Source organism: Doryrhamphus excisus, chromosome 12 (genome assembly GCF_030265055.1).
Source record: "Doryrhamphus excisus isolate RoL2022-K1 chromosome 12, RoL_Dexc_1.0, whole genome shotgun sequence".
Taxonomy (NCBI): domain Eukaryota; kingdom Metazoa; phylum Chordata; class Actinopteri; order Syngnathiformes; family Syngnathidae; genus Doryrhamphus; species Doryrhamphus excisus.
In genome coordinates, this window is record NC_080477.1 from 14,821,066 (window position 1) to 14,845,614 (window position 24,549).

Below are 24,549 nucleotides of genomic sequence, written 5' to 3' on the forward strand. Positions count from 1 at the left end.
TCAGCTGTCAGTTTCCACTCTAAGGAGCATAGTCAGGAAACGGAAAACCACAGGCACAGTCCTAGTTAAGGCCAGGCAGTGACAGGCAAAAAAAAAAATCTCAGATAAGCAGAGATGAAGGATAGTGAGAACAGTGAAACTCAACCCACAGACCACCTCCAAAAGACCTACAACATGATCTTGGTGCAGATGGTGTCACTGTGTATCATTTAACTATGCAGCTATTCTGGGAGAGTCATGCAGAAGAAACAAGGAACAAGTACAACGTTCCGGAATGGCCATCTCTGTCCCCAGACCGACTGTAAATATTATTGAAAATCTGTGATGTGATTTAAAGCGGGCTGTCGATGCTCAGAAACCATCAAACCTCACTCAACTGGAGATGTTTTGGAAAGAAGAATGGTCAAAAATACCTTGAACCAGAATCTGGATCCTCATTGGAAGCCATAGGAAGCGTTTATTTACAAAAGGACAATTGACTAAATCTGTTGGGGTGCCCAAATTTATGCACCTGCCTACTTTTGTTGAAGTAATGATTGCACAGTCCTATAAACTTCATTTAACTTCTCATCTGTCACTGTTTTGGTCTGCCATATGATATATTTAATTGAAATGGTTGATCCTGACAACCAGTTATAAAGGAAAATCTTGAAAATTATCAGGCGTGTCCAAACTTTTTCTGCAAATATGTGGCATCATATCGTCATAATTCAGTGGGAGCTCTACAGCTCAATACAACGGAAAACACACTCCTTGTGTGGCAACCAGGGTAACAGCTGGTTATCTCAGTGCTTCTCAAAAATATAGGTGTCCAGGGGCAAGGGGCTAATGTTTGGTCTCTACTTGCTAGCTCAGATGACAGAAAACAGGTTTAGTTCCATTTCAGAGCTTTTCCTTTGAAGCACTATAAAACTGAAGATACAGAAATAAAGCATCAATTATGACTTACAGTACATGGGATACAAATAATGTCTCTGACTTTCTACTTAAAAGAACACATTTAAACAAATGCCCTAGCTCAATGCTTATTTCCATTGGAAATCCCATATACCAGCTCGCAATTAGCATTACCAATTTACCAATTGCCTAAAGTTTCTCCTGGGACCATGAGGAACCAATAACTTGCCCCAACCAATTCTCCCTGGAACGGCAAATCTCAGGCAGTAACCTATTAGTCTTTGAAGAGGTCTACTGGAAATCCTTCAAAGTGTCAAACATCAGACAACAAAATCTTCTATTTTCATCTCCAATCTTTGAAAAATTGACATTTTACAGAGGTCAGGTAACACCACTCTCTGGATGACACAGATATGAAACTGCTCTCCATTTTCTATTTCTGCCAAACAATTGGCCCTGCAACACCAAGCCAAAGTCGGATTACTCCATCCTCTCCTTTCCCCTCGGTCACCCGCCTCATCCCCCCCCCCCCCAATTTTGTGATAAGACCTTGTTCCTGGAATGTAATGCCCCATGCTCAGAGTCCACGTCTATCTTGCCCTCTTTGTCCCATTCCTCATTTCTTCAACCCTGCGGCTGTGTTCTCATTCTGAAGTCTTGTTGGCCTTTCAGAATTAGACATGTTCTCTTTGTTCCAATCTACTTTAATCTCGATCACACTTTCATCTTTATCAGTCATGGTCTTTCTTTTTATTTATCATTGTGTCTTCTCGTACAACACAACACAATCTCTAAACATTGTATTTGTTTCAGTGTAGACATTTATTCAATTAATGCATTAGCTTATATTAATGTTAATGAACTAAATCAAAGTGCCCTGTGAGGGTCCGTTTATACATGGAATCATACAGAAACGTTCATGCTAATGTGTATTTGTATTTATATGAATAGATTTTGATGTTTAATCATGATTAATCCCATTTTGTCCATAGGTAACTCATAATTAATCACATTTAATCACAGATGAAACAAGTTTTTTTATCTGTAATATGTAGGGATGTAAATCTCTTTGTGGTAAACAATTTGATACGCAAATACAATAACTACATAAAATTTCATGTAAATATGTCAATTTTGGAAATGTGGGCCATTAGTTTATTAGATGAATAATATACAGTTGGAAATCCTACAGTTTTAGTGTTTAATGCGGGCAGTGTTTTGTCCCACATTATTTTACAGTACTTGAACAAACTTTGTCCCACGTTGCACAGTACTACAACAGTAGTACTACTACTATACTGTAATTTTACCCTTTTTCTTCCACCTCACCTTTGGTTCCAAATGCTGATACTATATGTGGGAATGCATAAAGGTAAGATTTGATAACCTTATTGTGCTAATGGAGGCGGTTGATTTGCTGTGGCGACCCCTGAAGGGACAAGCCAAAAGAGAGAGAAGAAGATGATAATGGTATAATGGATAATGGATAATGGTAATGTTTGTTTGGTGCACAACTTATCTGAAAAGCAAAGTGCAGGCTCGTACTGGTATATGGACAGAGGACATTTTGGACACTCCTATCTATACTCACCCAAGCATCGAGGGGTGGGTCTGTCCCAGCGTCCATCATGTTGGCACGTGAGGACCGCAGAGCCCAGCAAGTAGAAGCCTCGTTTACAGTGGATGGCCACTGTTACGCCGTAGCTGAAGACTTCTGGATAACGTAGCCCCGACTGACGAACACCATTCTCCACATGCCCGGGGTCAGAACAGTTTACCACTAGAGAGGCAGACAAATGAAAATGTTGGAAAGTTACTTGTGCAAATTATACAGTGTATCAAATAGGTGTGAGATTAAAGATTAAGATTAGGATTGTGAGTATGACAATATTTCTGGTTTAGCAAATATCAGTTTCACAATAATAAATACATGAATTAATCACATGATCAAAAGTACAAATTTAACTTTAAAGAGTTCTTACATGACCGGTAAGTACATGAGTTAGTGTCCATTCTTCCTTCATCAGTCTAAAGGCTTAATTTCAGTCAAAAAGTTCAGTTTTGTTTTCTACTTGTCACCAGGCGGCTGACATTAATGGCCATTTACGTCCATGGGGACATGGAATATGGATATAAGTGTATGTGTGATGGCACCCAAGGGGAACAAAGAAAGTTTCAGCATCATAATTGACAGATTCTGATGAAAGGAGAGAGGTGGGTGGAAGGAAGTAAAAAAGAGAGGGAGATGCACAGAGCAAGCATGCAGGGATAAATCCCTTCAATGAAAGACCCATGTGAGCCACTGTGCTGTATCAATCTGTCCCTGTGACCGCGTGGAATGCCTGAGCGTGTGCGCGTTTTAACACATCATAGCTGCTACACCACCATGATGTCCATGGAGGTTGGTAATGTAACAACCACGCATGGTTAGCTGAGAATGTATCCCTGGAAATGTGCTTAACTGTGTTTCTGTGCGTGTGTGTGTGTGTGTGTGTGTGGATTGTGAACTGGCCACAACATTAGATACAGCTGCACAATTAATGAAATCCAATAACAGGAGCTGAATCAAAAGTTCTGCTATAGGAAATCTAATAATGCTCACTCTGAGCCAGCAGAAGCATATTATGCAATGTGTCCTAATTTATCAATACAGGGAAATTATGATAATAAAACATAAAATGGGCTAACTATATGTTAATATTGTAAAAAAAAAAACTATAAACACTAATGTGAATTCTACTTTTCAAATGCCACCTTTACACTAACAGCATAGCAGTGGTGTGGAAAAAGTGTTAACCCCCTTCATGATTTCTTTTTTTTTCATGTTTGTCAGACTCAAACGTTTCAGATCATCAAACAAATTTAAATATGACCCAATGACAACACACCTGAACACAAAATTCAGCCATTAAATGAATTTATGATAAAAAAAAGTCCATCCAAAGCCATTTCTGATGCTTTGGGACTCCAGCAAACCACAGTGAGAGCCATTATCCTCAAATGGTGACAACATGGAACAATGGTGAAGCTTTCCGTGAGTGGCTTGCCAACCAAAATTACTTCCAAGAGTGACCCCACAATAACATCCAAAGTGCCTCACTTGCTACAGTTAAGGCCAGTGTTCATGACTCCACCATAAGAAAAAAAACAGCCTGCATAGCAGCATTCCAAGACAAAAAACATTGCTGAACTAAAAAGAACATTAAGGCTCATCTCAGTTTCAGGCTCATTTTGCCAGATAACATCTTGATGATCCCCCTAAAAATACTCTCGCAAGCCTACCTCTGACTGGCTCAAGAAAAACAAAATGAAGACTTTGGAGTGGCCTAGTCAAAGTCTGACCTGAATCCTGACCTGAAAAAGGTACTTCATGCTGGAAAATCCTCCAATGTGGCCGAATTATAACAATTCTGCAAAGATGCGTGAGCCAAAATTCCTCCAGAGCGCTGTAAGAGACTCACTGCAAGTTATCACATATGCTTGATTGCAGTTGTTGCTGCTGAGGGTGGCCCACCGATTTTTGGGTTTAAGGGATAGTCACTTTTTCGCACAGGGCCATGTCGGAATGGATTGTTTTTCTCACTTAATAAAATGTTTAATTTAAAAACTGCATTTTGTGTTCAGTTGTGTTGTCATTGACTGTTGCATGTTCTCCCCGTGCATGCGTGGGTTTTCTCCGGGTACTCCGGTTTCCAACCCACATTCCAAAAACATGCTAGGTTAATTGGTGACTCCAAATTGTCCATAGGTATGAATGTGAGTGTGGATGGTTGTTAGTCTATATGTGCCCTGTGATTGGCTGGCGACCAGTCCAGGGTGTACCCCGCCTCTCACCCGAAGACAGCTTGGATAGGCTCCAGCACCCCCGCGACCCTCATGAGGAAAAGCGGTAGAAAATGAATGAACGAATGAATGAATGAAACATGCAAAGATATAAGAAATCAGGAAGGGGGCAAACACTGCTGTATATGCATCCCAACACAATCATTTGTAAACCGTTAACTGTATATGTTTGTGACCTTTGCAGACTGGTAGGGGGCTGCTCCACTGGCCGTTGAGTCGACACTGAGCACGTGCATTTCCACTCAGGAGGTAACCTTTATTGCACGTGAAGTTGACGACATCGTTGAGGTTAAATTCGCTGCCGTTCGTCCGTCCATTGGTTGGGTTGCCCGGGTGACCGCAAGTGATGGCTGTGGTTAGAGAAGGCAGAAATGTTTGTCACTGAAAGATCAGTTGTAAATCCAATCCATCCACTTTTTTCAAGAACAAGTAAAAGAGCAGAATTGCCGTGTTTGACTAATGAGTTTATTTTTATGGAATATTTATTTGTCTTGGTAACTTTTCAGCTTTTCCCACTGTGTAAAGGAAACATAGATAATTAAACACTGTTGTGTATTTGTTATAGCATGTACTTACGAACACAAACAGGTGTTGCTCCAGACCACCGATGGTCTTGTTGGCAGATTCTGACTGATGTGCCAATCAGACGATATCCCAGCATGCACTGATACACCACTGTGTCGCGGTAACTAGAACCATCGCCACTAATGTGCCCATTGACAATAGGATCTGGAGAGTCGCAGTGGCCAGCTAGAACAAAGAAAAAACATTTAAAAACTAAGCAAATAAAGGAGGTGTTTTTTGTTAATTTTGTTGCTATTGTAGAACAATAATCTCAGAATAAAAAAACAATGTGATGGCGAGCGTGCCCCGAGCTTTATTCACACATGCAACATTCAGGATGAATCTCATTATTGAAATCACTTTGACTCATCTCTCGTCAGTGCTTCGAGGAGATATTGAAGCATTAAGTAATAAAATGTCTCAGTAGTACAGTAGATCATTTGAGTTAACTGGGGCATGTGCATAGATTATCTTGTTCTTGGCTGATCTCATTTCCATGGTGCTTACCTCGTCTTTGACACCTACAACAGCTACATGTATGCGATATGGAGAAATGTATTGGGACTCCGAACCATCACATATACAGGACGTAAAAATAGAAGATGTAAGGTTGATTTTAAAAGCTAACCCTACAAAGTTATATAGGTACCGTCATAGGCGATATTTTATATGTCGATAATTTACATATCTTACAACAATTACAGAAATACAAAATAGGTGTGTCTCAGTACATGAACCATTGTAGTTTTAGTAATCAAACATTCCGTTTCATGGGAGTACTGCTTGTATACTCTATTTCAGAAAATAAACAACCTAAATTTTGACGTACCAAGACATCTGGTCTCGGAACCACTCCATAGCCCGTTAGCTCCACATTCTCTGACATGTGACCCCACCAATGTGTAACCATGGTTACACATAAAGATGGCAGTAGCTCCGAATGTAGTCAGTGTGCCCAGTTTGGTGCCAAAAGGTGGAGAAGGAAGATCTCCACAGGACAAAACTACAAAATAAAACAAGCACAATAATATATAACAGCAGTCATTTCTGATAATTTCAGAATAATAATGACTACAATCAGAATACTATTTATCTGACTTACTCTTGCATGTGGCTGGGCTATCAGACCCCTCCCAAGTCCCGTTGGCAAGACAGCGCAGTGTCCGATGTCCCGCCCCGAAAGAGTATCCTGCGATGCATTCCAGCATGACCACAGAACCGAATTCTCCCAGCATACCAGACAGAAGACGGTAGGTCATGTGATCTGACAAGGTGCCCTCAATGCTCGTACAGTGGATGGCTAGGGAAAAAAAACATGTAAGGTCATTGAATAAATGCAGTCAGTTCATTTGTAAGATCTTTGCATCGAGCTGCACGAGTGGTCAGCATCCACTCTCTAATTCTGCATGCGCTTGACTGTTGGTGTTATGTTACATACTGTACTGTTGTTTATCAGCGTAATTAATTCTGTTTGAGCAGCTTAAACTTACTGCTATTACAACATCACTTCAATTTCTGATGTGTTGTGAAATGCATTTGTGAATGCAAGCATTAAAAATAAAACTTCCACATAGATAAAATTACAGCAAGTATACTTACGGAGGCATCTAGTAGGGGAGGCAACATTACTCCAACTGCCATCCTCCATGCATGCAGCTGTCACTGGAAGACTGGGGTCAAGGTGGTAACCATGGTTACAAGTGTAGGTCACTTGACTGCCCACAGTATACTGGTAGGCATGGAAGCTGCCATTGCCTGGCGACTGAGGGATCCCACAGGAGATGGCTGCCAATCACAATTACAGTGTTGGATTATCTAACGTGATAATTTGGCTGATATGTGATGACCACTTAGAAGCATTTATATTCATTTATATTACCTTGGCAGAATGGTGGAGGTGTATCCCACTGGTAAAGCCCATTGGGGTGGAGTCTACAAGTGGAATTCATAGAGCCCACCAGACGGTAACCTTGGGTACAGTAGAACTGAAGTCGGCTACCTAGGCGGAGTTTGGTTCGGTTGGTCACGCCCCCATTCACTGGGAGATCATTAATACTACAGTACGCAGCTGAAAAGAAAACATAAATGAAATAAAGTTAACTTTTTATATTCTTACAGCATTTTTGATGGTTTTTGGATAGTTCATATTTATTTTTGGGGTGTGGGTGGAATGACTCACAGAAAAACAGATTCCGTAATCAACAATTTAATATGAAATATTCATCCTTCTATGAAGTATTCTTTTTCAGTCGCTCGCAAATGATTCATATGACCTTTCGTCTTTCACTGCCGTCATCTCCTTGAAAATACATCTGCTCTCTTTGCACCACAAATTTTATATCTCATTACAACGCTCCTCTCTCCAATGTTGTTTGGGTATAACGGCCTAATCATTTAGTTGCTAATTAACAATCGGAACCACACCTGGAAAGAGCCATTATAATAGTATGTGATATTTGATATTTTTATGGTAATTTTAACACATTCATAATTACGAGAAAAAAAAATTACGTCTCTTGCAGCTTTGCGGTTCAAAGTTTGCGGCTTCACTTGATCATGCTTTGTAAAATATTTATATATTTTATATGTATATATATATATATATATATATATATATATATATATATATATATATATATATATATATATATATATATACATTCAGCCTATTATTATTCAATATATGCACAACAGGCACAATAATCCCTCATAAAATTTCCTAATAAAAACAGCTGTCACTGCAGTGACCCATGCCGAGCTAAAACGTAACTCTGGACCCTGGACATCACTTCCTGTCTGCCCAGCGCTCAGCTTCTCTCGGAAAAATATTAACAGCAACACACTTGAGATTGATTTTATTTATGTCTTAAATGGCTCGTTTTATGGCTCATTTATTCTCACTATGTCTACTATATTGGTTAACATAAGTGTAAAGGCCCCTTGGAGATGTTCCCAAGTCACGTCAACTGACTCCTCTCCATGTGAAGCAGAAGCGGCTCCACTCTGAATCCCTCCCGGATGACTGAGCTCCTCATGCTATCTCTTAGGGTGAGTCCAGCTACCCTACGGAGGAAACTCATTTCAGCCGCTTGTATCCGCGATCTCATTCTTTCTGGTCACGACCCAAAGCTCATGACCATAGGTGAGGGTGGGAACATAGATTAACCGGTAAATTGAGAGCTTTGCCTTCCGGCTCAGCTCTCTTTTCACCACGACAGTCTGGTACAGCGACCGCATTACTGCAGACGATGCGCTGATCTGCCTATGGGCCTCACGTTCCCACCTTCCCTCACTCGTGAACAAGACCCCGAGATACTTGAACTCGTCCACCTGGGGCAGCACCTCATTCCCAACCCAAAGGGAGCACTCCACCATTTTCCGACTGAGAAACATGGCCTCTGATTTGGAGGTGCTGAGTCTCGTCCCAGAAGCTTCACACTCAGTCCCAGTAAACGCTGAAGGTCACAGCCGGAAGAGGCCATCAGGACCACATCGTCCGGAAATAGCAGAAATAAGATCTTACGGCCCCCGAACTGGACTCTCTCGACGCTTTGGCTGCACCTAGACATTCTGTCCATGAAAATTATGAACAGAATCGAAGACGAAGGGCAGCCTTGGCGGAGGCTTGACCAAGCTCCTGCTCTAGTTGTACAAGGACTGAATGCACGTTGTGGTGCACCACCAATCCCGTACACCCGGAGCACCCCCCAGAGGACACCACGAGGGATATGGTCGAATGCTTTTCCAATTTCACATGTTTATAATATTTCTTTTGTGGTTTTAGTGGCATGAGTGACGCATAGCGTTGTAGTGGTCTAACACCATGCATTACAAGTTCACATAGCAAATACTATATTGTTCTGTTAAGACAATGCAATGCTTTGTTTGTATTTTGCATTAGTGTATAATACATTATACATACTGTATGTACTGTGTGTACCTGAGTATCTTATCTTGAATCCCTTTTTGTTGGTTGCGTGGTCAGTGGACCAGCGTAGGTAAAGCTGATTGGTTTTGGAGGTGAAGTTGAGCTGAGACGAGTGGTTGCCACTGAGAGCCACAAGCAAAGGGCTCTGTCCTGAAGATCCTGCAAGGAACACATGAATAAAACATGCCATGAGACGACCGCTGGAGGCACAGTCAATCCTACATTTCGGACTGCATGGATAGCTGCATAATTTGTTTTTTTTCTACTTGTGTATCAGTTCCATTATTCTCGTAATCCTGTAATAATACCAGCACAGGACTGTGCAACCCAAAAAGGGGTTGCAAGCTTGACAATAAGCATCTCATGTAGAACATTCTAAATGGAAGTCATTTTTACGAGTTACTCTTTTGGAACTTGACCTGACCTGGGACATAATAAGTGCATTAGGGACTATTTTAGATGACTGAAAAATGATGTAATTGACATACAAGGTCATATCAGTTTGATCACTGTATGTTGATACCCCTGCCTCCGGTTGTGATGGATGAACTGGTACATGGCTGTGGCGTTTTATCCCAGTTTAATATATTACAGCTCCTGGTAAGAAGCTTTTGAAGCATTCCAAACATTAGGTTTTGAACAGTGACATTAAAGTAACGTATGAACTTCTTGAAACATTTTCAACCAATGTAAACACACACACACACACACACAAATATTCAAACAACAAATGTGTTCTGCAAACTTTCAGATTTACTGTTATGTAACAGACTTGGACCTCCTGGGGGGAAATTCTGCACACTGCAAATGAGAATTAACTGCTGTGCATCTTATTAGCAGTGGTGGTGCTTTTCATAAACAAATAAGCGTTAAGGAAGCATGTGTGTATGTGTGTATGTGAGAGAGAAAGATAGAGATTGAGGATGGGCTTTGCTTACCGTCAAAAATTTCCAGCTCGTCAAACTGTTTCTCACTGTGAAACATTTCAACATAGATGTTGATGACGTAACCTGAGAGATGAGATACATGAAGTTGTATACATATTTAGTCAGTACTTCACTAAGTACACATGCACATAATATTATTATACGAATTCTGCCTTTACTGAGATAATAATATTGAGTGTTGTGGACAAAGTCTGAAAAGCATTAATTAGCAATATGTTGATCATTATTATTTCACTGGCTTGGAACTAGAGATGCTTGATATTCCAATAATTGTGGAGCACAATATCATCACTCGCACACTGATATTAACGGCTGAAAAACTATTTCAAAATATCATACTATATTATTTATTCGGCTGATAATACTAATAAATTATCAGACATCCCTACTTGGAACTTTCCTTCAAATTTTGGTGACTTATTAAGCTACATATTTTGAGAAAGCAACAGTACCAATTTTGTTGTATTTCATTGTAAACAATAGCAAGTGTAACAGACATAACACAGCTGAGTAGTGCAATCAACACTTTAAAGCGCATACAGATATAGACAAAATACTCTTGATACAAATGCAATCAGTCAATAACTACATCAGTGGGTTTCCTACAGCTGCAGTTATAAATGCCAATGTTTCCTGAAGCGAAGCTAATGCGATCCCGGCAGTTATTGGCTTTTGTAGACCGGCGGACGAAAGAAGGTTGAGCAGTTCATTTGTGGTATGTGGTGTGTTCCATTGCACTGCAAACAGTATTTATCTTGTGAAGGCATACTGTACTTTGCATTGTTTCAGCAACGCCAACTGTACCTGGAAGCATTCGCAGTAGCCAGGAGCAAGTTTGGCTGTTGGGGTAGTTGCTAGGAAACATGGGACTGAGTATGACACCTGATGATGAAGATCGCTCCTCATTGGCAGGGCACTGGGCTGGAGGAAGTAAAGCAATAAGTAAACATAAGCATGGTACAAGCCATTTGAGCTGTAAAAAAAAACAAAACAAAAAACATCACATCACAACATTTGTCAGCTTTCCTGAGCTTCTTTTTACACTTCATTCATGGCTGTCCTCAGTTTATCATCTCACTCTGAATACTTACACAAACCCACTCAAAGGAGATCAATATTTTTTACTAGGTTTGAAGTGCAAAGTGCATCTAGGCAGAGTTCTTAAGCCCTTTGTGAGAAGTACACAGGATGTCCCGCCAACTGTCTTTTTGATGATTATTACAAAGGCACACAGAAAGAGGAGCTGAACTCTTAATTGCTCTTGAGAAGCCCTTAAGTGGCATGTGTGTGTTATTGTAAGAATGCAGCCTTTCATGCTTTTTGCTGCTTTTTCAGATTGCTAAAACACAATTGTGCATAGTAGACTCGTTTCATCAAAACATTTAACACAATTCACAAAAGCACACACCCGAACTGTCCTTCAAATTAAGCATCTAACACATACAGCATGATCAAAATCGGCAACAAACAACACACACTTCATTCATGTTACCAGATTTTCACACAGTTGAGCATAATGAAAAGCACCCTCATCTTTAGTAAGCTTGGCTATAATACTAAAATTGTTCACAACACAGGTAATGTCTTCCCTTGCCAGACATGGAGGTAAGGAAGCACCTTGAGTGGCTGAATGGCACCCGCATTAGTATGATTATGCCTCTTCCATACCCTGAGCGACATGCATGGACACAAAGGGCTGCCGGGCATATTCCTTCCAGCCCCCAAACACTTTTCGTCATTCCCAGCAGCTCACATTTCCCATAACCATAAACATAATTCACCTGTTTCGATACATACCTGATTACTCAAAACAGTCTTCAAAAGCTTACACAAAAATGGCCAGGTAAATCATTCATTATATTGTATGTTCATTCAGCACACATGCTCTTAATATAATTCACTGAAGTTACCATAACTTAAACACCTCTCTGATGAAATCCGTGTCAATCTCGTTCATCACGTGGTACAAAGGCGGGCAAGAACATGAGCTGGTCAGTGTGCCTCCAGTGTGTAACAAACACTCATGATCAAGAACCACATGGAACAACAAATGCTATCAGAACTGCATATTAGCAGCTAAAAACATTGCAATGACCTCCAACCTTCAGCCAGAAGATGGAACTAAATGATGATGACTCCTGCATCCTCCCACGGTCCAAACACTGACTCTAAATTGTCCATAGGTGTGAATGTGAGTGACTGTAAGTGTTCTCTGAGGACTATTTCAGGCTGGACCACACTTCTTGCACAAAGTCAACTAGGATAGGTTCCCCGCTCCCTGTGGCTCACCTGTGACCCTAATGAGGACAAGCAGTATAGAAAATGGATGGTTCAGAAGTCACAAGAGATTCCGTCTTACCTTGACAAGTTGGGGGCGGGGCCTCAAAGAGTAAATGGGAGTTGAGTGTACACATGAGCTCCGCCTTTCCGACCAACGTATAACCAGGAAGACATCGATAAGTCACAATATCACCTTGAAAAATAGAGAAATATATAAATGTAATGCTACATTATATATTCACAAATGGTGCTTTAAGCATTAAAGATGTATGCCTACAACATTACAAAAACAACAACAGGTTACCCTTGAAAAAGATCAGCCTGAGCGATATAGAAAATGAATGACATGCATTGAGCTGCTTTGGTGAGTGTTTGCTGTGGAATTCAATGTAGAACATTACAAAGTTGTCAACCTCCACCCCCCCAACTAACTTTTATAAGTGCTTGAGAAACAATGAAAATGTTCCATAATGGTTGCAGTCATAATTATATGTTTTTCTGCTGGGAGATGATGGCATATTTTGTAGAAAAAGACTGTACTATATAGCCGTAGTAGAGCAAATTGATCTTGCAGGAGATTTACAAAATGTCAGCTTTTTCTCCCCTCTAAATTACACCTACGGTTGATCTAAAAGGTCATGGAAGCTGAAAAGCAAGAGGCTCTGAGCACATTACATAACACGATACTGAGGGAAAATGAAAAACCTTGACAGGTGATTATTTCCCCCCCAAATTGATGTTTTTCAAAACCTGCACACATACTTTTTTATCACACAAAAGTCTAGCATCTATTTGAGCATATACGTCGGTGTTATATCTTATTCAACTTGGAAAACAATACATTTCAAAGCTGAGCATGTGACAAGGTTTAAGATAGATCATGTGTAAACAATGCAGCCAAAATCACTTGTCTGGAATGCTAAATGTTTTACAATCGAACAAGCAAATGCCAAGACCTTCAAGATACGATCTTACCCTTTGATTACTTTTCCCAGCTGCATTACAATACCAATTGATTAAATATGCATTTAATCTGGATTAATACCTATTAGGAAGTCTTCGTCCTCATAGATTATGTCTGTGTTGTTCACTACAGGTGGAGCAGGGCATTTCTTCAGACGATAGGCTAGAAAAAAAGCATACAGTATTTTGATTAAAGAATTTGAATATTTTCCATAAAGTAACTTCACCTGGAAAAAAAATAGATGGCGTCCCTTCAATTGAATAATTGTAAATGTAAAATGTGAGTGTTTGTGTACCATGAAAGTTGAGTATGAAGAATCCACCAGTGGAAAAGTCAGAGTGAAAGCGAATCAGAACCTTGGAGCTGGAACTGTAGGCCGATTCTAAAGCTGTGTTGCCGCTGAATACTCCCAGCTGAGGACTGGACGCATCTGGACCGTCCCTGCATGAGGACCAACACATGTGATGAAGGCAATTAAAACTCTATTTAGTCATGAAGCTTGTAACCCAAAAAAATCTGATGATACAGATTCATTTCCACACCACAATCTAAACAAAAGAAGAAGGCACACTGCAAAATAAACGACTGCCAGACGCCATTTAAGTATTATTACCTCGTCTTACATAACTTTAATTTGCTGCCATTCAGTTGCACTTGCTGTCCAATTTTAACATTTAATTTACTGCTGAGTAAGGAGAAATAAGGAAGTGAATCAGCCCCACTAAGAATTACAAAACGAAAAGCTATTATATAGTTTATGCAAGAATTCATCGAGGTTTGAGGTGGCAGTGATTTGTTTGCTTTATCACCATTTTCAACTATGTTAATCAAACAAAAGCCCTTGGGTTGAAGGCTTAGCTTCGCTCATTAAATATTTAATGTTGTTGAAAGGTTACATTTTGTAAAGTTCCTAAATGCACCTTTTTTTTGGTTTTTAATGAGCATGCCTTTGGATTAAACAAGGCTTGTAAAACTTTAATTCAAAAAGAGTGCCCGGAATCTCTTGGCTGCTCAATAATTCAAGGTCTTCTGTAGGTGTTGGAGCTCATTTAGTGAATGAAAATGTACTATTTGTCCAGTTCAATCCAAATTGAATACTGGAGCCTTGAGTGCTTCTTAGTTTTCTGCTTAAACTCACTCACATACACACATACACACATACACACACAGTTTTTACTGTGCCTCCTCATATTTCCAACAATGTAATTTTCATTGCCATAAAACATTCTTTGGTGGCTTGTATCTATAATTCATACTTAAATATAGAAAGTGCAGAAATTATCCTGTAGCACGGTGGAATCATGCACTCAACTTGAGATGGTTACACTGATCTGTTATCTACTAGCTACCGCATGCTGTATGATACAAACTTGTGAGCTAGTTTAACTTTGTTTGTCCATCCATCCATCCATCCATCCGTCCGTCCATCCATCCATCTATATATATATTCAAAGATGTCTGACTATGCAAAATGTACAAAGAGTTAGAAAACAGTAACAACAACGCTCACCTTTGTCAATAAATAAATAAATAAATAAATAAAAGTGCAATATCTGAGTAGTATTTACATATTGCAATAAATGATGAATGTCATCTCTTTTGGCTTGGAACAATTGTTGGAAATGTCAGGATATGCACTATTGTGCATATTTATGTCTAAATAAATGGAAGCACAAGCAGTATGGCAATGGTTGGCACTGATTCAGTCAAATAGAGTATGTGCTGTGTATGTGCTCGCTAATAATCTCCGTCTATCGCCCGTCGAAAGAAACAGTGTGGTGCCATTCAGCAGCAAGCCAAACACAACCAGTGGGCGACGACAAGGAAAGTTTGGCAATATTCCCCGACAACCGGATGCAGCTGTTACCAAGGATACCCGTGGGTATCATGGTTATGGCGGGCCGAAAAACAGCAGGCACACATCAGTGAGATATGGAGCATACAGAGCATAGCAATGCACAAGGCGGGACATTTTACGCTCGTATGATTAATGAGAACGAGGAACAAAAGAGGGTTGGTGAAGGAAGAAAGCAGAATAGATGCTAAAAAGGGATTGCATAAGAAGCAATATCAAGTTGGAGCAGCACATTTTACACACTGTACTTGAACTTGTACCAAATTGAAATTACTTGTACCAGAAATTAAAGCACATGAGATATATGACATATGATTTAATATAAAGTAAGTTAAGCAAGAAAAAAAACTTCCACACGTCCACTTCCAAGGCCAAACAATCCTAAATACAAAAATGTCAAGATCTATAAAGTATTCAAGGAGAAAGACAGAAAAAAGTTGGGGTGTACGTATGTGGTCTACAATAGTGACGGTCTACAAAAAACAAGGCCTCCTTATCTAGCTCTGCATGCATTTGAAAATATTGGGTGCATTATGCAACTGTTGGTGTGATTTCACTTGCTATGCTGTTGTTTACTCATCAGCGGAATTAACCTGGCTGAGCAGTTTGCTCCTTACTTTTATTACAACATTGGTTCTGTTGCTGCTGTGTTGTGCAATACACTTGCCAATAAATGATCATGTAGTAAAATGAAGCTGTTTTCCCTTCAACTTTCTCATGCACTCTGACCATTTACTTATAATGAGTTTTCAAATTTTAGAAATAGTAGTCTCTCTCCAATTATCACTTGCTTCCAATTAACGCCCTCTCCGCTTTGTGGCTTAGGTAAATAAACACCCTGGCTATAATTAGAGCATTCACCTTAAATGTAATCAGTCAATATAACCCGCTGCCTCAATAGCTTTGTAGCACAACAGCAAAAATGTTACCTCACCTACTTTATCTTGGTGTCAGTGCTCTTCCAGCAGACATTTGGTATAAGCCTCAACACAGCATGAGAGGTGGACCATTAAAAGTAGCAAACATACGACTTCACTGTGTCCCACTGGGAGCCTTCAGTAGTGTTCTGAATGCATCATTAAATGCAACCTCAAGCTTTGTAATGTTTATTTTATTCCAGGGGCAGCAAAAGTGGGCAACATTGAGAACAGATGCTGTAAAAGCTTGTTTTAATGTCATGTAAATGTATGTGGAATGTAGTACATGTTTGCAGAGTATCTTTTGTATGTGACACCAGCAATGATCCGCCTTGGTTTTAACAATTGTGACTCAATAGTTATTTGTTGGTGTTGGTAGTACAACAGTAGTAAAAAAGTCTTTAATGAGACGGTGATATAGCAACATTAGACCTTTAGATCAGCCTGTCTGCATCTAAATGGCCCGGAAGGAAAACGGTTTCACTCCAATTCAGCAAAAGCTCCCTTCGCTTTTGTGTCAGACCCACTTGCTTCCAAATATAGTCCTAATGAGGTGTAGGTAGATTGAGCTGTGCAATCGTCCATCTTGTTTGCACTAATGTCTCATTATATGGATATATTTTGCACTATGTGGTCTGATTTTATAATTTTGTTCCCAGCACTGTGGTGCCACAAACTCATGCATCACCGAAATCCATTTGCAACTGCACACTCACATGTTATTAGGTCTCTCCATATATGTACCAATAGACTGTGAAGGTTGGCCAGATTGAAAGCAAGTGCTCTTCAATTTGCCACTGCATTTGAACTGCTCTCTTTACAGCTGGACTCTAAAGCCCCCAAATTAAATGGCAAGGCCAATTCTACTAAATTTCACTTTCATTGCAAGAAATTCACCAAAACAAAAAGGTGCTGCGGGGCACTGTGCAACTAATAAGTGAGAATATTGTCTTGGGGTGACCTAAACTTGTCAGATGTAGCCAGGTCCCACTGGATTTGGGAGCCCAGCTCCAGCACTCCTTTCATTACATTCCCCACTCCCCGCTGAATCTGATCATTACTAGCAGGGTTACTGAGCCCTCTCTGGACTCACTGGCTCTGCTATGGCCGCTCCACTGAGTCAGATTAAATTGGTCAGTGGTCCCATTGTAAATGCATTGCTCTTTCACTCCCAGTATTACAATCCGAACCCCACATTGAATCCCATTACACACCTACAGTAGAACCAGGGTGTGCATAAACCAGGGTAGATATTAGGAGGGATTAGATCGGACAAAGAACAGCTAGTATAATGAACCTCATCTTCTTACAGGTCATAACATTTTGTTTTGGCGTTGAGCTGTACTGCATCATTCTGAGAAAGTCGCTAACATTAGGGATATGTTATACACATGCCTCTCAGTATATAATAATAATAATAATAATAATACATTTTATTTATAGGCGCCTTTCAGGACACTCAAGGTCACCATACAGAGTTGTTAAAATATATAAAACACAGTTAAAATTATGCACATATATATATAAAACACATACATAAGATGGCACATAAAATGGCAGAATTTGAATTACGGGATAGAGTAAGCCTGTCTGAATAAATACGTTTTAAGCTGGTGGTTTGAAGGTGGTAACCGAGTCTGAAGTTTTTATGTGATTGTATAGTATCTGACTGAAGTGAGTACATCCCCTTATTTCATCCATGATATTATTGTATTGAATGAAAATAACAAAGAGTAGACGGTGTACAGTTCAGAAAATAATATCGATTTTTAGTCCTCAGAAAAGAACTCAGCACAACACAAACCCGCCACTGCCTCCACCTTGCCTGCCCGAGGAGGTGCACTCATTGTCGGACACACTTTGTCAGAGGCGTTGCTGGTGCTGTGGAGCTCAGAAGTTTTCTGTGCGTTCTAAAGATATAAAAACAGCTAAAAAGAGAAAACTAAGAATGCACATATTGGGATGCAAATATTACGCCTATAAAGTCTATTGAAAAATGCTTAATAACACCAACAATGCTTCATTTACTCTACATAATGTTTGCTGCATATTAACCAAGCTAAAGCGACATTGTTGAAAAAAACTGACAAAATCAATTCAGTATAGATGCACATAATCACATCTAAAATACCTATATACATCTTTAGAATGCACAGAAAAGAGAAAGACGCGTGTTCATGTCTCATATAAATATTGCAGTTCCCTTTAAGTACCATTCTAGCTATCTTTGTAGGAGTCAAATTCTTGGAAGAGCCCTTGTATTGCACATGACCAGACTATGTATGTGCACCTAATGAAGTGTTCAGTGAGTGCGTATATAATAAAAAGCATGCCGTATGTGAGTGAATAAGAGAGAGTTTGAAAGCACATATACCGGTGTAGTAACCTTGACATCCCACTGATGTTCAGGGAAAAGGCACTGCTCAAGTACCTTGTTTACCAGTCAGTAATGCAATCAGTCCAAGTAATAAAGGATGGCTTTGGAAAAGGAATGTACAGTATTATATTTTTATATTTCTGTTTGGGCTTACCAGACAGCGATGTAATCAGTGACGGGCTCTGTCTGCAACAAGGTGAAGTTGATGTAAACGCCGTGTCCGTGGGGAACGGTGATGAGCCAGCTACAATCTTGGGAATTGGGGTATTCAGTGGGATACTGTGGTGAATAAATGGTCCCATTTTCAGCCGTCACATTGTAGCCACACGGAGCTGGAAAGGCAAATGATGTATGTATTATGAATATCCAGCTGGGAAAATACAGTATTTGTACAAATTCCAAATATATTAACAGTCCGGAATTTGTAAGGTAGGTTTAGGTGAAAATAAATCAGAAACAAATAACATTAAGAAAGCTTACAAATTAATTTCTATCACAATGAGGGAAGTAAGTATTTGTTCCAATGAAAAAGGTGGCTTAGTACTTGGAGAAACTATTGTCAGATGTTTCAGTAAAACACTACATTCACAACAAAACAAAGAAAAAAGATTGGCCCATCTCATCAAAAAGAATAACAAAAATGGTGCTGCTTTTATAGCGAGCCTCATAGTCATCCATGGTAATTTAGTGAAAAGCCCATCTCCGACCTCAGATACACTACTTCAGTACATCATATTTATTTTCCTTACCTTCGCAGCGCGGAAATGGGTGGTTCCACTTGCGGTTTGTGCCATGCAGACATGTCAGGACTGGATGTCCAATTAAAACATATCCAGGGTAACACTGGAATGTTATTGACTGTCCAGCGGTGTAGTCACTGTTGATGATGTCACCATTGGCGAAAGGCGAAGGATCCTGGCAGTTCTGAAGTTGATAAGCTAAAAGACAATAAAACCAGTAAGTCCATAAAATAAGCAGAAATGTAATATGCATATAATGTATGCTATTTTAAACTATCTCACACAGAAAGATACTTTATATTAGCTCAAATAATGTGATGGACGTATCGACAGGAGTGGAAGCAAATTGCATCCCATTATAGGCATCAAGAGAGTGTGACTGGCCTTTCTAAGAACACAACATGAGTTGTGTCATTAAAAACAACAGCAGACGTTTTAGAAACAGACACCTGTGGTTTTAGGCTGAGGTATTTGAGTGGACTGTATACGAGGGAAGAGATGTGTACTGGAAGACTTGTGCTGCCACTTAGTATTTGCTCAAGTGCCAGACATCCAGATGGAAGATGTCTCAAAGGATACTTCACGATGACAGGACTTAGTTCCTGTGCACCGCGTAGTCTTATACAAATACATAAACACCATTTTTTAAAAGGTTATTCAAGAAATCAAGCGTTAAATTCAACTGGTGGGAAAACTGGTGAGTTAAACTGGATGGATTATACAAAATCTTAGTTTATTTAAAGAAGGATTCAAATCCCATGAACAGCATTTGTGATCTTTATTCATATAAATATGCACCAACAAAAGCAAGGCACCTTGGAGCTAATACTAGTGATGGAAAATGCCAATGTTTTAGTTTTAGATGCCCATGCTTATCCCAGTAGGGATGTCCATGTGAGTACTCTAGTCTATAAAAGTGTGGAAAGGCATTCAAACCGACAAGTCATTTTTGGATTGCAAATTCATAAGAATCTTAATTAATCATGTTGTTTGTAGACATAGGTAAGAATTCTTCCTAGAATTATTCTTAAAGAATAACATAGTGAAAGTCCCATTCCTTATTTATTATTTTATATTTGAATCACAGAAAACATGTTTATTGCTTTCTATATGCAGTTTCTAGAGCCCTCTAGATACGTAATAACAACCCTATCGTCACCTTTACACTCGTATTACCCAGTGTAGTAGATACTGTATAATAAAAGTAAGTATGCTCTTGTTGGCCAGAAAGTGACATTGGGGGTTCAGAGTTGAGTTTGAGCTTGGATTTTTAATTACAGTAACTTTGCTGACAAAGAGTAACCGGTGTGGAATGTTGTATTTTCCGCACTATAAAGCACACTTGCTTGGGCTAAGGTATTTGCTTTAACTGTTGTCCGAACTTTAGTGAAAGCTGGCATCATTGCTAAACAGCCACCTGACAAGGAGGGAGTGGCAAGGATTAACTACAATAGATCAATTAATTGTCATTATACCTCGCAATTGACAAAACAAAATCATAGCAAATCGCCATGATTGTATGGGATGCTAATATTAACTAAATAGGATACCCGAATGGCTGATAGAGACATGCACGGACGTGAGCACTGACATAAATTACAGTGACAGGACCTGACTGTTTCAAATTAGGAGGAAAACAGACACGGTTATCTCATGCATGTAAAAGTGACTGAGCTTGTGTGTACAGCCCGTCTATAGTAATGCTGGCATGCAGGCCCTAAGTGCATTATTTTGTGGCTTTGATGAGAGGCACTTGGGGCTAAGAGTAAAAAGCATGCCAGACAAGATGTCAACCCCTCATGAGGAGCTTTGTTAACAATCCATCCCTTTTCATGATGAGAATAAAGTCATAAGGTTCTATGAGCATTTTTTTTTAAAAAAGAACTGATCAAAGCTTCAAATTGTTCAGCATACTCTCCATTTGTTGGAGTTGGCAGTGGCATTTGGATGATAATCTATCCCTAGAAGTTGACAAAATCATGCAGGTGATCCCTAACCTGAGTTCAGTGAAAATAAACAGATGGTTCAAATAGATTAGAAGTCAGATTTTGTTTAGAAGCCACTTACAAATAAAAACACATTTCATATGAATCTGATGTGTGATCAGAGTTGAAATCACCTTGATAAGTGAGCTTGAACCCCAGTCTGTTCTCTGAATGGTCGCTGTAGAAGTGAATGATGGTCTGGTGAGTGGTACTGAGCAGAGGGGGTGGGAGCTGTGACCCAGTGAACTGTCCAATAAGAGCCGAGCTGTGCTGGGGTCCTGCCCGCACTTCCAGAAAGTCATGGTTGTCCTCAGATGAAAAGTTCTGGAACTGGATATGCGCTCCTAGAATTAAAAACATGTTGTTTTGAATATTGACAGTATTTTCTGTCAAATGAAATTCGGCTTTATATCATTATTAAATACAATGCACTGACGTTGGTAGTCCAAGAGGGAATACATTTCTTGCACACATATTCCAGGCACACAACCAGATGTTATCAGTATCAAATTTGAAACATCACACATCATGTGCTTGCTTCTAATTAGACACGCGATAAAGCTTTTAATAAACCATTCGTCACTCCTGCAGATTTCACACTATAATAAAACTATGCCAACAGATGTATTTAGTGTCACATCCTCTATTGTAGCCAAACATACTTACCATATCCCGTCGGCAAGATGATTTGCCAGGTGCAGTCCAGGTTGCCTGGATAGTTGCCAGGGAAACCCGGACTCAGGATGACTCCAGTGACCTCTGACAACACCTTGCCACAACGAGCTGACATAAGAGAAAGTAAGGGTCGTGTTAAAAGAAGCAACACATGCCGACTGTAACAATATTACAGTAGATCCAATTACAATTAATATCCCCATAAAAATGTTGCCATCCCTCCCAATCCACCTGTAAACCATCCTGCCAGCTTGATGTTGACGTTCTCCTCAATGAAACGGATAAATGAACATTTATGGTTACTTTTACCTTCACTGAAGACCTGTTCACAACAACGTGATGTGGAAGTGAAATCAACCAACACTTCCTGTTTTCATTCACGTCAAGAATCACATCTGCAATGAAGGTAAAAGTGACCTTAAACGGATTAATTGGATTTGCATATTTCTTTTATTTTGTTTATTTTATTTGGTTAACATCCATTTCGGTTTAGAGTTGGGCCTTCTGGAACAAATTGATGACACTAGCCAAGTTGTAAAGATTTTCCTATTTCAGTCACTTTAAAAAAATGTCTGGTGGTGGTTGGAGAGGCCTTTGGTGCAAATTAGCAGCCTCGTTTTCATCGCTTTATCCCAGAGCAGCTGTGGATACAGATGTAAATTCCCACCACCGGTATGTGACTGTGGAGTGAATGAAAAATGGGACCTCTGTGTAAAGCACCATATATCCATCCATCCATTTTCTATGTCACTCACTAGGGTCGGAAGGGGTATGGTGGGCCCTATCCCAGCTGACTTTGGGTGAGAGGCAGGGTACACCCTGGGCTGGTCGCCAGCCAATTACCAGCATATCTAAAATACATGTTTTTTTTTAAAGTGAAAGGAAACCAAAGTAACTAGAGAAAACGCACGCCTCCTGATGTACTGATCATGTGGCTAACCACTAGTCCACTGTGCAGCTGTAGAGCTCCTGTATATAAATCCAGTCAATTCTTTATTTTACTTATGAATTATTTATGGGTTTATGGATATTTATTTAGCATGTTGAACGAATCAACGGGCACATCCATTCACGTTCACATTCACACCTCAGGACAACTTAGAGTCACCAATTAGTCTCACATTAGTCTCGCATTTGGGACATAGGGGGAAATGAGATACATAGAGATCTTCTAGTACGGTATATCACTGTGCACAACCTAGAATCACCTCAATTAAATATTAACTGTGCTCATTGCTTGCATGTCGTGCTCGCTCACACCTATGGTACACATTTTTTTTACACCATTGTATCATTCATCACATTGGCCTACAGAGAAATGTTGATGTGTGTGCTACCAATGCAAAGTGGAGGCGGGTAGTTCCATCGACGCACAGTCCCAGGCATGCAGGAAATATGAGAGTGACCCTAGAAGTGTGAAAATGTGGGGAAAGAAAAAGTATTTAATTAAGTTGGAATGTGTTCATATCAAGAAGGTATGTTGTGTTTGGTGGTGTCAGTGTATGTCTTACCTGTAAGTCGTACCCAGGCTCACATGTGAAGGCCACTACCTCATTGACCATGTACCTGTCTCCTGTTTTAATGCCATTTGCTGGGATCATAGGCTCTGGACAAGTAGTCAAGCCAACCGCTGCAACAGATTTAAGATTAAACAATTTCAATGGTATACATTCTCATGACAATAATGACATTACAACCTTAAATCAAAGCTCGAATCACATTGACTTAGCTTGAAATAGCTGAAATAGATCATTTGGTTGTGACTGTCAGAGCCCTCTTGATTTAAGAATGTTTTTTATTGTGATTTTCAAAGCTGTTTCTAGTATGTAGTTTAGTTTCAGCTACAGTAAAGGTTTTTTTTTTCCCAGTGAGCCATGCCTGCGCCAGGCCTGAGCTGCCATTAAGTACCAGCACTTACAGGTGTTTCTGTTCTTGGCACCCTTCAGAACCCATAAGTGCGTGACAACGTCTTAACATAGTGGTTCTCAATTATTTGAGAACCACTGCCAAATACAACAAAATGAAGAGCAGTGAAGCATACATGCGTATTCAAGAGTCAAATTGCATGTTGAGCACAACAAATTCATACGTGTTGGCAGGTCTGCATTCATAAATAATAAAATAATAATACATTTTATTTGTATAGCGCTTTTCAGAGTACTCAAAGATGCTTTACAGTAGAGAAAAATAAATAAAAATAGAGTTGAGTAAAAACAGTAAAAGATGCACTAAAATTCAATATCCAAACATTAATTCAGAGCTAAAACAAGGCTAAAAGCGGGGCGGGGCGCAGCAGTCAGGTATAAAAAGTTAGACATTAAAACCAAATTTTGGGTTTTAAATTGTTTTTTGAAGGAGGGAAGGTCGGGGCAAGCACGGAGTGAATGGGGCAAAGAGTTCCAGAGGGTGGGGGCAGCAACGGAGAAGGCTCTGTCTCCCCAGGTTCATATTGAAAGCCCTCCGTACTGCTCACACCACCTGACAGTTGTGACCCCCCAGGGGGGGAAGGCAGCCCCAGTATTTGAGGAGCACTGTCTTAACTTGAGTTCAAGTAAACCAGTTTAAATAAACATCCAT

General features: G+C 39.8%; 1 protein-coding gene across 10 annotated transcripts in view; it reads right to left on the reverse strand.

Annotated features, from left to right (window-relative positions):
* The window catches only part of LOC131139316 (CUB and sushi domain-containing protein 1-like), a 361,438-nt gene that overhangs the window by 33,367 nt on the left and 303,522 nt on the right, over positions 1 to 24,549 (reverse strand). For all 10 annotated transcript variants that reach the window (XM_058088813.1, XM_058088812.1, XM_058088816.1 and 7 more), the window contains 19 exons: positions 23,484 to 23,602; positions 23,310 to 23,379; positions 21,964 to 22,080; positions 21,432 to 21,641; positions 19,322 to 19,510; positions 18,727 to 18,904; positions 13,719 to 13,864; positions 13,505 to 13,585; positions 12,539 to 12,652; positions 10,984 to 11,100; positions 10,171 to 10,242; positions 9,245 to 9,391; positions 7,184 to 7,372; positions 6,904 to 7,089; positions 6,407 to 6,604; positions 6,134 to 6,307; positions 5,317 to 5,490; positions 4,917 to 5,090; positions 2,489 to 2,677 (listed from right to left, as the gene is read on the reverse strand). In XM_058088813.1, the coding sequence (XP_057944796.1) occupies positions 2,489 to 2,677; positions 4,917 to 5,090; positions 5,317 to 5,490; positions 6,134 to 6,307; positions 6,407 to 6,604; positions 6,904 to 7,089; positions 7,184 to 7,372; positions 9,245 to 9,391; positions 10,171 to 10,242; positions 10,984 to 11,100; positions 12,539 to 12,652; positions 13,505 to 13,585; positions 13,719 to 13,864; positions 18,727 to 18,904; positions 19,322 to 19,510; positions 21,432 to 21,641; positions 21,964 to 22,080; positions 23,310 to 23,379; positions 23,484 to 23,602 (2,844 nt within the window). The remainder of the gene's footprint in view (positions 1 to 2,488; positions 2,678 to 4,916; positions 5,091 to 5,316; positions 5,491 to 6,133; positions 6,308 to 6,406; positions 6,605 to 6,903; positions 7,090 to 7,183; positions 7,373 to 9,244; positions 9,392 to 10,170; positions 10,243 to 10,983; positions 11,101 to 12,538; positions 12,653 to 13,504; positions 13,586 to 13,718; positions 13,865 to 18,726; positions 18,905 to 19,321; positions 19,511 to 21,431; positions 21,642 to 21,963; positions 22,081 to 23,309; positions 23,380 to 23,483; positions 23,603 to 24,549) is intronic.